The sequence below is a fragment of the Microtus oregoni genome, unplaced genomic scaffold (genome assembly GCF_018167655.1).
Source record: "Microtus oregoni isolate MIOR12 unplaced genomic scaffold, Mior012 000006F_ref0000085, whole genome shotgun sequence".
NCBI lineage: Eukaryota > Metazoa > Chordata > Mammalia > Rodentia > Cricetidae > Microtus > Microtus oregoni.
In genome coordinates, this window is record NW_024543065.1 from 25,354,178 (window position 1) to 25,367,355 (window position 13,178).

The following is a 13,178-nucleotide window of genomic DNA, read 5'->3' on the forward strand; positions in this document are numbered from 1 at the left end:
CTCTGCAGAGCATGTTTTTCAGCCTGGAAATGCGCAATGGCTACCTCCATGTGTTCTATGACTTTGGATTCAGCAACGGTCCCGTACATCTTGAAGACACATTGAAAAAAGCCAAGATTAATGATGCAAGATACCATGAGGTACTGTCATTGCACTTTGGATGTGTTTGGGTTTCGACCCTTACATCTGTGTATCTGACCAGGTGGCCAAATACCGTGAGCGGGATAGCAAAATCAGTACAGTCACTTCTGAAGTACAGTGGATATGTCCTCATCTACTCGGCCCCAGTAAAACACATATTGGAATTTCTAACAAACAAGTCAGTGGAAGTCCCCTTGTCATTAAAAGGGGTTCATTGACCAAAAGTCTCTTGTTAATCTTAAATGTCTTGATTACAATAACAGACTGACAAAATGCTGTGTGTGTGTGTGTGTGTGTGTGTGTGTGTGTGTGGTCTGTTGAACATGTCAGGGTTCAGATGCATAGCCCTTATTATTTATACTTTGAGCCTCATTAATATAAGGAGGTAACATAAGTAAATACAAAATTTTCTCTTGAATTTGGTCTCTAGAATGTAGCCATGCTAGTGAGTCCCTTCATGAAGAGGATCCCAGAAGTAGATTCATTATTCTTCAACCATATTTATAGTCTGCAGAAAATATCCTTCTTCTACATCTTCAACTACTTTAACTACATAATTTAATAAGACATATAAAAGATGTAATGTCTCCTAAGTTGGATCCAAATGCAGTTGTTAGCCAGCTGTTTTTCCTGCTCAGTTCTTTCATGACTTTCAATAAAAGAAGGACTTGACTGTTCGTCTGACCAGCATTTTTGCAGATTCACTAGAACTACTCACTGTCATTTAAACAATAATTCCATATTTATTTATACAAACCCAGTAATTCAAAATTATTATGGTGCGAAAAACTGACACTTTGGTAGCATGCATTCTACAACCCAGAAAGCGCCTGCTTAAGCCTATAGTGGCACTGCCCAGGGGCTAGAGAGAATGGAAAATGAGGAGTTGCCCAATGTGTAGGAAGTTTTTGTTATGGTACATGAATATATTTTAGAGATCTGCTAAATAACACAATGCTATTACAAATACCAATAATTAAAATTTGTTGCTGGGCATGTAATTCAGTGGTAGAGTACCGTCCTAGCAAGTTTCCGGCTTGCTATTTTAAACACTCATATAGCTATAGTCATACACATTCATGTACCCGCAGAAGATTTGGGCTCCATTCCCAGCACCACAAAAGAAAAAAGACATATTGTTAAGAGGATAGATCTCATAATATATGTCTTACACACACCCCACAAGGGAGTATAATGAAGCAATGAAACTTTAAGAAATGTTAGATATTGTTCATTTGATTGGGCTGGTGGCATAGTGGGGGTTTTCATAAGTCCAAACTTAAAAAACTGTGTTACTTCTCAAAATATGTGCGGTTTTGTAATCAAGGATGTCTTAACGAAGCTTTTTGTTTTTACAGAAAAGATAGATGAAGAAAATAAGTCTTGTAGAAAAATTTAGCCTATGCTAGTTATTTTTCCCAAAAAGGGACCCTTCCTTAGGAAACATAAACTGTTCATTTACATTACATAAAAGCCATAATTCTCATATTTGTGACTAAAAGGGAAAATCTATTCCCTATCTTGTGAACAAACAAGAACACTGGTGGTAACAACCAGGCTAGTTAAAATACATTAAAATGTTCTTTAAAAAACAAAACTAATTGTTAAAGAGCCTTAAAATGCATCCTTTCTTCCAGATCTCAATCATTTACCACAATGACAAGAAAATGATTTTGGTAGTTGACAGACGACATGTCAAGAGCATGGACAACGAAAAGAAGAAAATACCTTTCACAGACATCTACATTGGAGGTGCTCCCCAAGAAGTTTTGCAATCCAGGTAGAGCCCTCTTGTTACGTAGCTTTTCACTGTTAATAATATACTAATGAGTATTCAATACTCAGTGGTCCCATGACAAGCTTGAGCATCCTTGCTTGCTGCCTTTGCACACCTACATAGGTATAGACAAACATATCCATCGACCTCAGGCCACCTACAGCCAGCCCTTTGACACCCTTAAATCAGCATTTTATGTCATTAGTATAACATTACTCTTAGAACATAGTCTCCTGCGGTATTTCTCAAGAAGAGAAAGAGTAGAAGATAACATATCACGTGGAGATGAAACAGCGTGCATATTTTCACTTCTTATTTAGTCTTTAAACTTATTTTGAACTCTCTAGTATCTGACAGTATGTCCATTCTTGCGGGTACCCAAGAGGCCGTGGTTTGTGTGCACTGACACATTGTCCTGCTGTATTCAACAATTCAGCTCTTTCTATGCATTAAATTCATAGAAGCAGAGCTAGAGAGATGCTCAGTGATTTAAAGCACTGGCCGCTCTTCTAGAGGACCTGGATTTGATTCCCCACACCCACAGGGCAGCTCACAACCATCTGTAACTCCGGTTCCAAGGGGATCCAACACCTCAAAATAAATAAATTCACAGAAACAGAGATCCTTAAAGCTTAAAAGCAGCTTTGAGATTACCCTGTATGATGACTCTTGTTGGAGTAACCTGGAGAGCTTTAAACATAAAGTCACTTGCGTACCTAAATTCTAACTACTCTGAAGTCAGTCCCCAGCATTTAAAGAATGAAAAAAAAATCCCCTACTTAAGCAAGAAGTGATGATGGAATCCACCCCTCATCTAACCAAAACACCCTTCTCTATTAGCATTTACTTCTCTGTTAGCACTACTTCTGAGTAAATTTAGTGCTGTATAAACGTTTACCTCAGAAGGCTATACACATATTTATTACTTCAGAAGGCAATATGTGTGTATTAATATTTCGATTGTTATAAAGTTCTTATTTATCTTGAGTCCAATCCTTTCGTGTTGCAAAGTACCATATCTGAAAGAGGCTCCCTACATTTTTTTTTCAAATTAAACACCTTTCCAGTCCTCCAGTGCTGTCCTGTGGGAACTTACCACTATGTCTGCCCGCTGGGTAATACACCCCTCCAGCTCTGACCTGTGGAGGAAGAACACAGCAGAACCATTCATCCTCTGCATAGTTAACCCACTGTGATTTGGTCCAGACCACTTTGGCATTCATTCAGTACCAAGTGTCGTGTTCTTGGGCACCTCCTATATACCCAGCAAGACAGAAACTAAGTTGAGCACTGGACAAGAATGCCATCCCTGATCAGAAGGATAAGACGTCTCTTACTTCCACTTTTTAATAAAAATAGATGTTTTTCTTGCAATATATTCTGATGATAGTTTCCCCTCTTTCTTCTCCTCTCAGTTCCTCCCCACCTCCCTTCCCATGCAGATTCACACCCTTCTTGTCTCCTGTTAGAAAACAAACAGGCATCTAAGGAATAATAAAATAAAAGATAAAGCAAAATCAAACAAACCAGAATAGGACAAAACAACCAAACAAGAAAAAAGCACAAGAAACACATACAGATGCAGACACACGTGTGGGTGCCCACAGGAATCCCCTAAAAGTCACAAAGTCAGAAACCATGATAAATATACACAATGCACCTGTAAAGGGTTTTTTTTTTAAGTGCCCTGACTTAACATCATGAAACGAAGAACCTCCAACAATGTTGTTTAAATCATTTTGTGTTGGCCATCTGCTGCTAAGCATGAGGCTTTCCCTTAATAGTGGTTTGTTTCTTCAGTGGGATTCGTTTGGAAAAAAAATTTATTTTTCATTTGCTACCCCGATATCCAGTGGTTATCTACTGGAGATAGCTTCTGGGTTAGGAATAGGGGCTTGTGCTCATGTCTCCTTTCAGCTCTGGGAACCCATCTGGTGCAGGCCTGTGCGGACCCTGGGACCCAGACCCCCAGTCTGGCATTCTCTAAGACCCATCTCTGCCTTTCCTTGATTAGACTATGCTACAAATAAGGCCAACCCCGTTAGTAGAAGTCTGAAAACACAAGTTCAAGTCCTAACTTAGTATTTACAATGTAATTGTTTTTCTAATTCCAATAAAATTTCTGATAGCAGAGTATTTTTTAATCTGTAATACATCAATTCAATCTCAAGACTCTAAAAAAAACAACTAGTATTTCCATCTATATCGCTTGTTTGTTATAAAGATAGCAATTGACAATGTAAGCTAATTTTTTTTTCAAAACTATAAAGAAGTAAGCAATTGTCTTGACTTGGAGCAAAGTCCGCTGCACACCAAGGTTTGACACAGCTCAACACAGCTGTGTGCTTATCAAAACAGAGCTTGAGAGCGGATGGTTTTAAAGCGGCTATGATGGTAAGCAAGCAGAGCTCTGAAGGGACTGTATGCAGTGCAGCATTATCAGCACAGCTGTGTCCATGAGGACTGCTTTCCTTTTCCAGGACCCTGAGAGCACACCTTCCCCTAGATATCAACTTCAGGGGATGCATGAAGGGCTTCCAGTTCCAAAAGAAAGATTTCAATTTACTGGAGCAGACAGAAACCCTAGGAGTTGGTTACGGATGCCCAGAAGACTCTCTAGTAAGTACCATTCAGCCAAGAGCTCTTTCAGGGGTAAACATCACTTTTGACAGTGAGATCAACCCTCCTCTGCTTCGCTGGGTTCCTTTCTGTTGCCAGGAGAAAGAAAATTCATTAAACTAGAAAGGCTTGTGGGACTCTCCTGTCACCTGCAGAGGCTGCTCAGACGCTGGTGGTCACTCGGGTGTAAGAAATGGGAAAGCTGAAGTCCAGCTGCTGTAGGAACATGGGAAGAAGCTAGCGTGCCTGAATTCCAGCAGAAACCAAATTCAAACACCAACTGCTTCCCTGGCAGCAAGGCTCTTTGTATGTGAAAACTGACATAAACGGTCCATAAGTGCCAAAGAAAACACTATGTTTACCTTTTCTCATACAGATATCTCGCAGAGCATATTTCAACGGGCAAAGTTTTATTGCTTCAACTCAGAAAATATCTTTCTTTGATGGCTTCGAAGGAGGTTTCAATTTCCGAACATTACAGCCAAATGGGTTACTGTTCTACTATGCTTCAGGGGTAAGTACTTGTTTCCCGCTGAGGATATTCTGTGTAGCTGTTTTGTCTATCAGAAACAAGTTTCGTGCAAGTTGAAAGTGAATTTTGATTCAGATTTTAGCTCACAAATACACAGAGACTATCAGATGCTAAATATGCAATACACATATTTTTAATATAATATTATTAATTCTTTGAAAATTTTATACAATGTATTTCATTATAGTCTCTCTCTCTTTCTCTCTCTCTCTCTCTCTCTCTCTCTCACACACACACACACACACACACACACACACACACACACACACATGTTTGTTCCTTCCCCTAATTCCTCCTGCTTCATCCCACCTCCCTCCCTCCCTAAACCCAACTAATGTCCTCTTTTCCTATACATAAAAAAATCCTTCACTCGGGCCTCTCCACGCTATGGTCACCACCATCAGAGCAGAGATACCAGATATGTGTGGTGTTAGTGAGGTTGGCCAGGATCCCTGAAGATGGAGGGCCCTCTGTCCATGTTAAGGGACCACAGTACTGGGGAAGCGATCCGCTCCCAGAAATTTATGTCTGCAGCTTCTATTGCCAACATTGTTAAAAGTTCTCTTGGGCCAGTTGGCTTGGATAAAATGTTGGTGGGTGATATTGGTGATGTGACCATTACTAATGACCCAACATCCACGTCTGCCTCGCGCTGCCCATGTACTCCTGGGTGTGAGGCCAGCCACTGGAACACTGTTGACCCACAGAGGCCATACCCTTTAAGAAAACTGACTCCCTCCTGCAGAAGCCATCAACACACCGCACTTCCACAGTTGGGGTGGGGTTCACGAACCCCTTCTTCTCATGCTAGAATGTTGACTGGCTTGATGTTTCACAGGCCCTGTTGAGGCCACCAAAGGTGCCTGCGCTCGGGAGTGTAGATGACACTTTGGCTCCAGACTTCCCCAATCTCTGGCTCTCACCCCCTCTCCCCTGATGGTCCATGAGTCCCATGAACTTACACTCTGAACACTCTGACTAGTCGTAAGCTCCCGGGTTGACTGCCTGCCATCCACTGCACAATGAAACTTCTCTGATGATATCCGAGAACCGTACTATTCTCCCGGTATTGAGATAAAAATTTAGAGGGCAGTTAGATACTATGTCTGATTAGCAGAGTGATCGTAGTAAGTTCACCCTGGGGCCTGTGAGCTTCCCAACCAGAGGTTCTTAGCCAGGTCAACAGTACTAGGCATGTGTTTGCTTCTATAGACCAGGCCTTAAATCCCAAAAGACAGCAATTGATTACATCCATAACACTCATGCCACTATTGCAACCATAGACATATCTTAGTGTGGAATTCAGTCCTGCCCCTCAGGAGCTGATGGGTAGAATTCAAAGAATCCATAGACTCAATTGTGGAAAACTGTATCTTTATTTTCTCCAACTGAAATAACATTTTTAAACCACAGTCGTATTAGCACTACCTCTAACTTTATCATTAAACAAAATTACACATATTTTTCACTTGACATTACAGTTGGCGCAGACATTTGAAATTATCATTTTTTGTTCATTTCTACTAGTTGCAAATATAGAAGCTGTCAGGTCTATTAAATCTATTAGTTGATGTCTTTATATGGAAGAGTATTACTATATATCACAAATTCCTTATTTGACCATTTTGAGAGCAATATTTCAATGTAGTAGATCTCCTTCCTATTCATGTTTATTTTGTCTTAAACATTTTAGGTTATTGCTTTGTGAAAGGAACCACATATATCTACAACCTGCCAAAAGCATCCATGGCACCATAATAACAGCAGCCTCTGCATGTAAGAACAAACACATTAGTGATTTAGTTTATAAATTAGAAGAAAGTTGCACCCTTCTTTGCCTTTGAGTTTACAAAACTTAAGCCAAAAATTAAAGACTGGGTTTGTGGCTCAGTGACAGAGAGCTGGCCTGCCCTGTGTGATGCCCACTTCAATCTTCATTCCCGTGAAAATAAAGCTCTATAGAGGTTTGGTGACGCTAAGATTCAGCCGATACACCTCTGCCTATACCACAGTTTTTGAAAGCAAATTTTGCTATTTACAATTACCTGTATCTGCCACCTTTTAAAAATTTGTCTCTGTTGCTTGTGTATATTGGGAGATTTAACACGTGCATGTACACACGGGTGTTTGTGCATGTTGAGGTCAAAGGACAACCTCAGGTGTCATGCTTCCTCAAGTGCCATTTGCCTTGGACTTGTTTGGTTTTGTTTTTGAAAAGGAGTCCCTCACTGGCAGCATGGCCAGTGAGCCCCAGAAATCTGCCAGTCTCCATCTGCCCAGGGCTGGGATTACAAGTATAAGCTACCATGCCCAGCTGTTCGCATGAGTTCTGGGGATCAAATGGGCTCTTCATGCTTGTACAACAAACTCTTTGTAGACTGATGAATCTCCCCTAGCTCTGTCATTTTTATTTTCAATATAATTTAAATCAGTAGCATCCGTGTGGATTTACAGAAAGCTTTTTGTACAACTTTTGTCCTCAACGCTTGTCTCCGAGTACCCTCGTCCGTTAAATTATTTTCTCTCACCGTCGGCGGTTTTGGTGTACAGTTGGGGTTTGTGGACTGACAGCTGACTTTAAAAGTTAGTGTACATGTAAGGAAAGGGAAAACACATTATCATCCACCAGTGTTTTGAAATGAGCAGTAAGCAAATTCAGAAAACAAGTAACTTCTGCTTCTTGAAAGGTCTCTTCTATCTCGATGAATCAAATAAGTGAAACATTTTTTAAAAAACATACTAGTGAATTAAGTCCAGCTTCTTCATCTACTTGCATCCTCCAGGAGGCTGACACGCTCTCTTTCAAGGGGATCAAGGAGAGCAATGTGATAGAAATGCTTAGATTAGGAAAGTATTGAGACAAAGTCATCTCTTGGCATGACATAACCACCAAAGGGTTTCAGCTCAAAATGTGGGAGTATCTTTTTTCCATTGAAATATGTGAGTGGTGGGAATGGGGAGGGAGAGAGAGAGACTACAAGAGACTACAAATATATTCTACCATGTATATCCTACCATGAATACCTACCATGTATATCCTACCATGTATACCTACCATGTGTTGAGGTCAAAGCACAACTCTTAGGCATCCATTCTCACCTTCCTCCACCTTGTTTGGAGACAGCTCTCTCTTGGTTTTCCAGGTCCATGTGTACTCCAGGTTTGCAAACTCCTATCGACACTTTCTGTCTCACCATAACAGTACTGTACTGCATATGCATGCTACTGGATCTGGTTTTCACATGGCTTCCGGGCTTCTGAATTTAGGTCATCAGGCTTTCCGGGGAAGCACATTCATCTACTGAGCCAGCCCTAAACCACATCTACTTTTACAAGCCGCATTAATTTAGGCAAAAGTGTTTAGTCATTGCTAGTCACAGAAATTATCCTATCAGCAAATTTTTTGCACACTGTGTGTTCTTTTAAGCAATGCTATCAAGTGGATTTTGAAAACATGTCCAGTTTTTATCCTGAGAGCCCTACTTAAATACATGTGCTTGTTTTTCAGTCTGATGTGTTTTCCATCTCTTTGGACAATGGGACTGTCGTCATGGAAGTAAAGAAGACCAAGGTTATGTCGGCAGACAATCATTACCATGATGGGCTACCCCACTTCGTCATTGCCTCCGTCTCACCCACAAGGTATAGCTCCTCCCTTCCTATACTTCCCAGCAGGATCTCCCTTTCCAGGGTGTGCTTCTGTCAGAAGTACTGTGGCTCCTAGGCTGTACCGTTGCTTTTCTAGTGTTCCAAAAGTAATGCAAGGAACAGCTTACCTTCTTCCCAAAAAGGTACTATTCATTTTCAAAAGATACCAAAGACACCGTCAGAAAGTTGCTTAACCAATACAGACACTTTGGGAGGGGGGCGGTCAATAAAAAGATCCGTTTTCATCTCTGTGCTGGAAGCGCACACCAAGGACTTGGCGAATAGAGTTTTTCACATAGAAGGGGTTCAGCCAATACTGGTTGTGTTTAGATTTTTCAATCTAAACAGTAAAGGGTGTTACATTTATGATCACATTTTTAAAAGCTCTAGGTTCATCTTTAACATATATATAATTACTGGGATTTCTTTTCATAAAACAAAATGTTTTGAAATTTAAAAAAAAAAAACCCTCTGTTGGAGACTGCCGCTGCCCTGACTCTTTGTCTAGAATATTCCCATCAGAAGTAAACGGTGGGACAGTGTCTGCAGACTCTGCTTCTCATGATCAGCCCCTACTGTGCTGGCCAATGAAACTGACCTCAGGTACATGTGACGACTGCCAGAGGTGGGCTCTGGTTCTCCCTAAAAAACTCTCAGCCCGGAGATTTAAATTCCAACCTCGGCTTGGAGAACCCGTCTTACACATAGGCGTGTGTAGTCATTTCCTCCTGGGCCTCCTGAGGAATCAGTCTTTTCATGCAGGAGACGTTCCATTTCGGCCCTGTGAGAAAACCTGGATGTCCGGTGAAAAGTAATGTTTGGGTGAGATGTGCTGTGTATAAAACCTCTCTCCTTTGCAGATATGAACTGGTAGTAGACAAAAGCCAACGGATTGAGACTCTTGCAGGCAAAAAAGGGGAACAGATTCAAACAAGCGAGAAGAAGTTCTACTTTGGTGGCTCACCCATTAGTCCTCAATATGCTAATTTCACCGGATGCATAAGCAATGCCTACTTTACCAGGTATACTAATTTTTAACCAGCGAATGGACCTGATGGATATTGATCAATACACTAGTGAAATGTTTACACTAGTAAAATTGATAATTATGAAATTTACGATCCTTACCAGACAGCAATTAAAAGTTCATGTGCTTGAGCAACTGACATACTTAGGATTGTAAGTCTCTTGACCTTTGATTCCTGTATTGCTGTGGCTAAACAAGCCTTCATTTCTTCACCTGAAAAACACAGATAACAAGAGTACCTGCTTGGTAGCCTTGTCACAGAAATTTACAAGACAAGACATATTAAGGTACCTTGTTCAGCACCTGGTATATAACAAGATATAAATATGATATGCACTTTATTTTGTGCTGGCTATTAATAGGAAACTACAGGTAAGCATTCTGAAATCCTTGTTCGAAGTTCAAGGTCTTCTTAATTTAACGCCTGGCTTTAAACAAAGCCACTGATCTAGATCCTTAAGAGACAACAGAGGCTCTGAGGATATAAGACAAGCAAGGGAGAAACTGAACACAGACGAAGGGACACAGGCATGGTCCTCGTCACTCAGTGTATAGAGGAAAGGACAGCTGTCAGCCGGCATGTGAAATGCCCAAAAAACAGCGTTAGTTGACTGTTACGCTTCCTGTTAAGATAGGTTAGGATCTAGCACACGAACTCAATATACACACACCTACATTTCCACCACTGCAGGGTTTTGCCATAGCTTTCATTACGTAGTGACAGACAGCATTTTTAGGATGATTTTCTTCCTCTTACACGCAGGCTGGATAGAGATGTGGAGGTGGAAGATTTCCAGCGTTATTCCGAAAAGGTCCACACTTCACTTTACGAGTGTCCCATTGAGTCATCGCCATTGCTTCTCCTTCACAAGAAAGGAAGAAATTCCTCAAAGCCTAAAACAAATAAGCAGGTAATCAACCGCTAGCACTGTGCGGAACCCACAGTGGCCCTCGTGCTGTGTACTTACAATCCCAGACGCGGTTGCGCTGTAGACCCTGCTCTCGCTGACGCATGCGCCCAGGTGGAAGAGGGGTCCGGTAGCAGCAGATGGCCCAGCTTGTAGCATGTACTGCCCCAGGGATTGCTCTCAGAGGAGCAGAGTCTGCTGTTTACTTCCAATCCTAATGGTTTTGCATTAAAGGCGATCAAAATAGCTCTGCTCTTAGCAGTGTGCGTGTGTGTGTGTTTAATATTTAGAACTATAACTGTCTACTATAATCTACTTTCAGCAATAATTTTCAGCCTTTGTCATAGTCATGAAAATCATTAAAGTTTATTTTACAGTAACACAAATAATAAAGTCCCAGAGACAGATATTGGGGTTCATGCTAAAGATCAGAAAAGCAAAGCAACCAAGCCACTAGAGAGCTCTAACCTCTACCAAGGCTCAGACAAAGGGGTGACCCCGTCCTCAGCGTGACTGCAAACTGCAATGCTCTCCACCAGACCTCAGACTGCAATGAACTCTTGTCTCCTTCTGCCTTGTATACCTCTCTCCGCCCAGCCATATCACTCTTTATTAGTGAGGCATTCTCATCTTGCTTCCTCTGTGTCTGGTTGGTAACTGCATCTCTCCTTTCCTCTTTCCAGAATTCTTTTAGTCTGGTTGCCCTGCCAATACTTCCTGCCTGGCTACTGGCCAATCAGCATTCTATTAAACTAATACAAGTGATGAATCTTTACAGTGCAAAAGAGCATTAGTTATATTGAGTGCAATCATTTCCCTTCTCCCTAATTCCTGGTGAAGTGTCAGACTTACACATGTTAAAAAAACCAAAATCAAAACCAACACCAACTCCATTTCTCTCTCTCTCTCTCTCTCTCTCCCTCTCTCACCCACCCTCCCCCCCTCTCTCTCTCTCTCTCTCTCTCTCTCCTCTTTTTCTTGTTCTTGCTCTCACTCTCTCTTTTCCTTTCAGGTTAGTTTTCTGGCTTTTATTCTTTCTAGAAAGCTCCTTTCTTTGTACACATCTGCTCTAAGGCTTACATATCTGTAGTCAATCAGAACAGGCTGGTTTTTCATTTCTCTACTCATCAATAAATGTTTGCTTTAAATAGTGAATAAACTATTACATACTTGATATTATCTACACTTTTATTTTGCCTCAGAAATAAAGATGACCTTATAATTAAATATTAGTCAATAGTTTCACAACACTACATTTTTGCATCAGTGGGGCAATTTAAAAGGCCCAACAGATCATCAAAGAAAAGAATTCTATTCTAAAATGTTCTTCTATATTGATTCGGTCACATAAAGTTTCATTATACAGCCTGTTGGTAAAAATAATAACCCTAAATATTTTCAAGCTTTTTAAAGATCTATTTTATATGTATGAATGTTCTGAGTGCATGCATGTCTTGTGCACCATGTACGTGTCTGGTACCCCAGGACATCAGAAGAGGTCATCAGATCTCTTAGAACTGGAGCGAATGACTGCTGTGAGCTGCCGTGTGGATACTGGGAACCAAACCCAGGTCTTCTGGAAGTGAAGCCAGTGCTCTTAACCACTAGCCAGTCTCTCCAACCCCGATATCTTAACATTTTCCACAGCATATATGAGCAATACTATGTGTTAATGTGATGCTGTGTGGATATGTGGAGATTTTATTGATTGATTCTCTCAGGGTTATTTTATTGACAGCTTTCCCATTGGTCACTGTTATTTAGGATATTTATTTAATTTAAGCGCTAGAGCAGTTTTCTTTAAAGCTGCACTTGCGTGCTGGTTTGCAATCACAGACTAGAATCCTGGGTCTGCTATCATGCCGTGTGGTTACTGTTGCTGTCGCTTGTTTATGGTGCTACAAGAAAATGTAGCCTGATTGCTCATAAACAGAAAACTCACAAGGAATAGCCACTTTGCAAATTTTGTATTCTTATTAAGGATAAAGACGTTACATGTTAAATTCTGTTACCAGTTTCAGAACTGTCGTCTCTCCATTTCACTTGTTTCCTACAGGGAAAGAAAAATAAGGATGAACCTCCTGCCTGGGATCCTATTGGCCTGAAGTTTCTAGAACAGAAGGCTCCAAGAGACTCTCACTGCCACCTCTCCAACAGCCCCAGAGCAATAGAACATGCCTACCAGTATGGAGGCACAGCCAACAGCCGCCAAGAATTTGAACACGTACAAGGAGACTTTGGTGAAAAGTAAAGGAGTGCACTGTCCTTCTAGAAGCTTTGTGCCATGCTCCATCCTTGTTTGTCACGGGGCACCTTTCTCCTACCTTTCCTTCTATGTCGTCTTAATCCTGGTGTGTGTGTGTGTGTGTGTGTGTGTGTGTGTGTGTGTGTGTGTGTGAAAGTATATGCTAAACAACACTTGATTCCTGCTTTCCAAGAAACTGCTCACACTTTCCCTCCCAGTGGAAGGCACATGGAGCAGCATCTTCACAGTTTACCAAGGCCGTTCCAAAAAGAGGCCTCTTA

General features: G+C 41.1%; 1 protein-coding gene across 2 annotated transcripts in view; it reads left to right on the plus strand.

The window, feature by feature from the left end:
* Nucleotides 1-13,178, plus strand: part of Lama4 (laminin subunit alpha 4) — a 144,085-nt gene that overhangs the window by 115,351 nt on the left and 15,556 nt on the right. For both annotated transcript variants that reach the window (XM_041654188.1, XM_041654187.1), the window contains exons 24-31: nt 9-140; nt 1,779-1,921; nt 4,399-4,537; nt 4,914-5,051; nt 8,578-8,711; nt 9,578-9,739; nt 10,508-10,655; nt 12,709-12,899. In XM_041654188.1, coding sequence (XP_041510122.1) covers nt 9-140; nt 1,779-1,921; nt 4,399-4,537; nt 4,914-5,051; nt 8,578-8,711; nt 9,578-9,739; nt 10,508-10,655; nt 12,709-12,899 — 1,187 coding nt within the window. The remainder of the gene's footprint in view (nt 1-8; nt 141-1,778; nt 1,922-4,398; nt 4,538-4,913; nt 5,052-8,577; nt 8,712-9,577; nt 9,740-10,507; nt 10,656-12,708; nt 12,900-13,178) is intronic.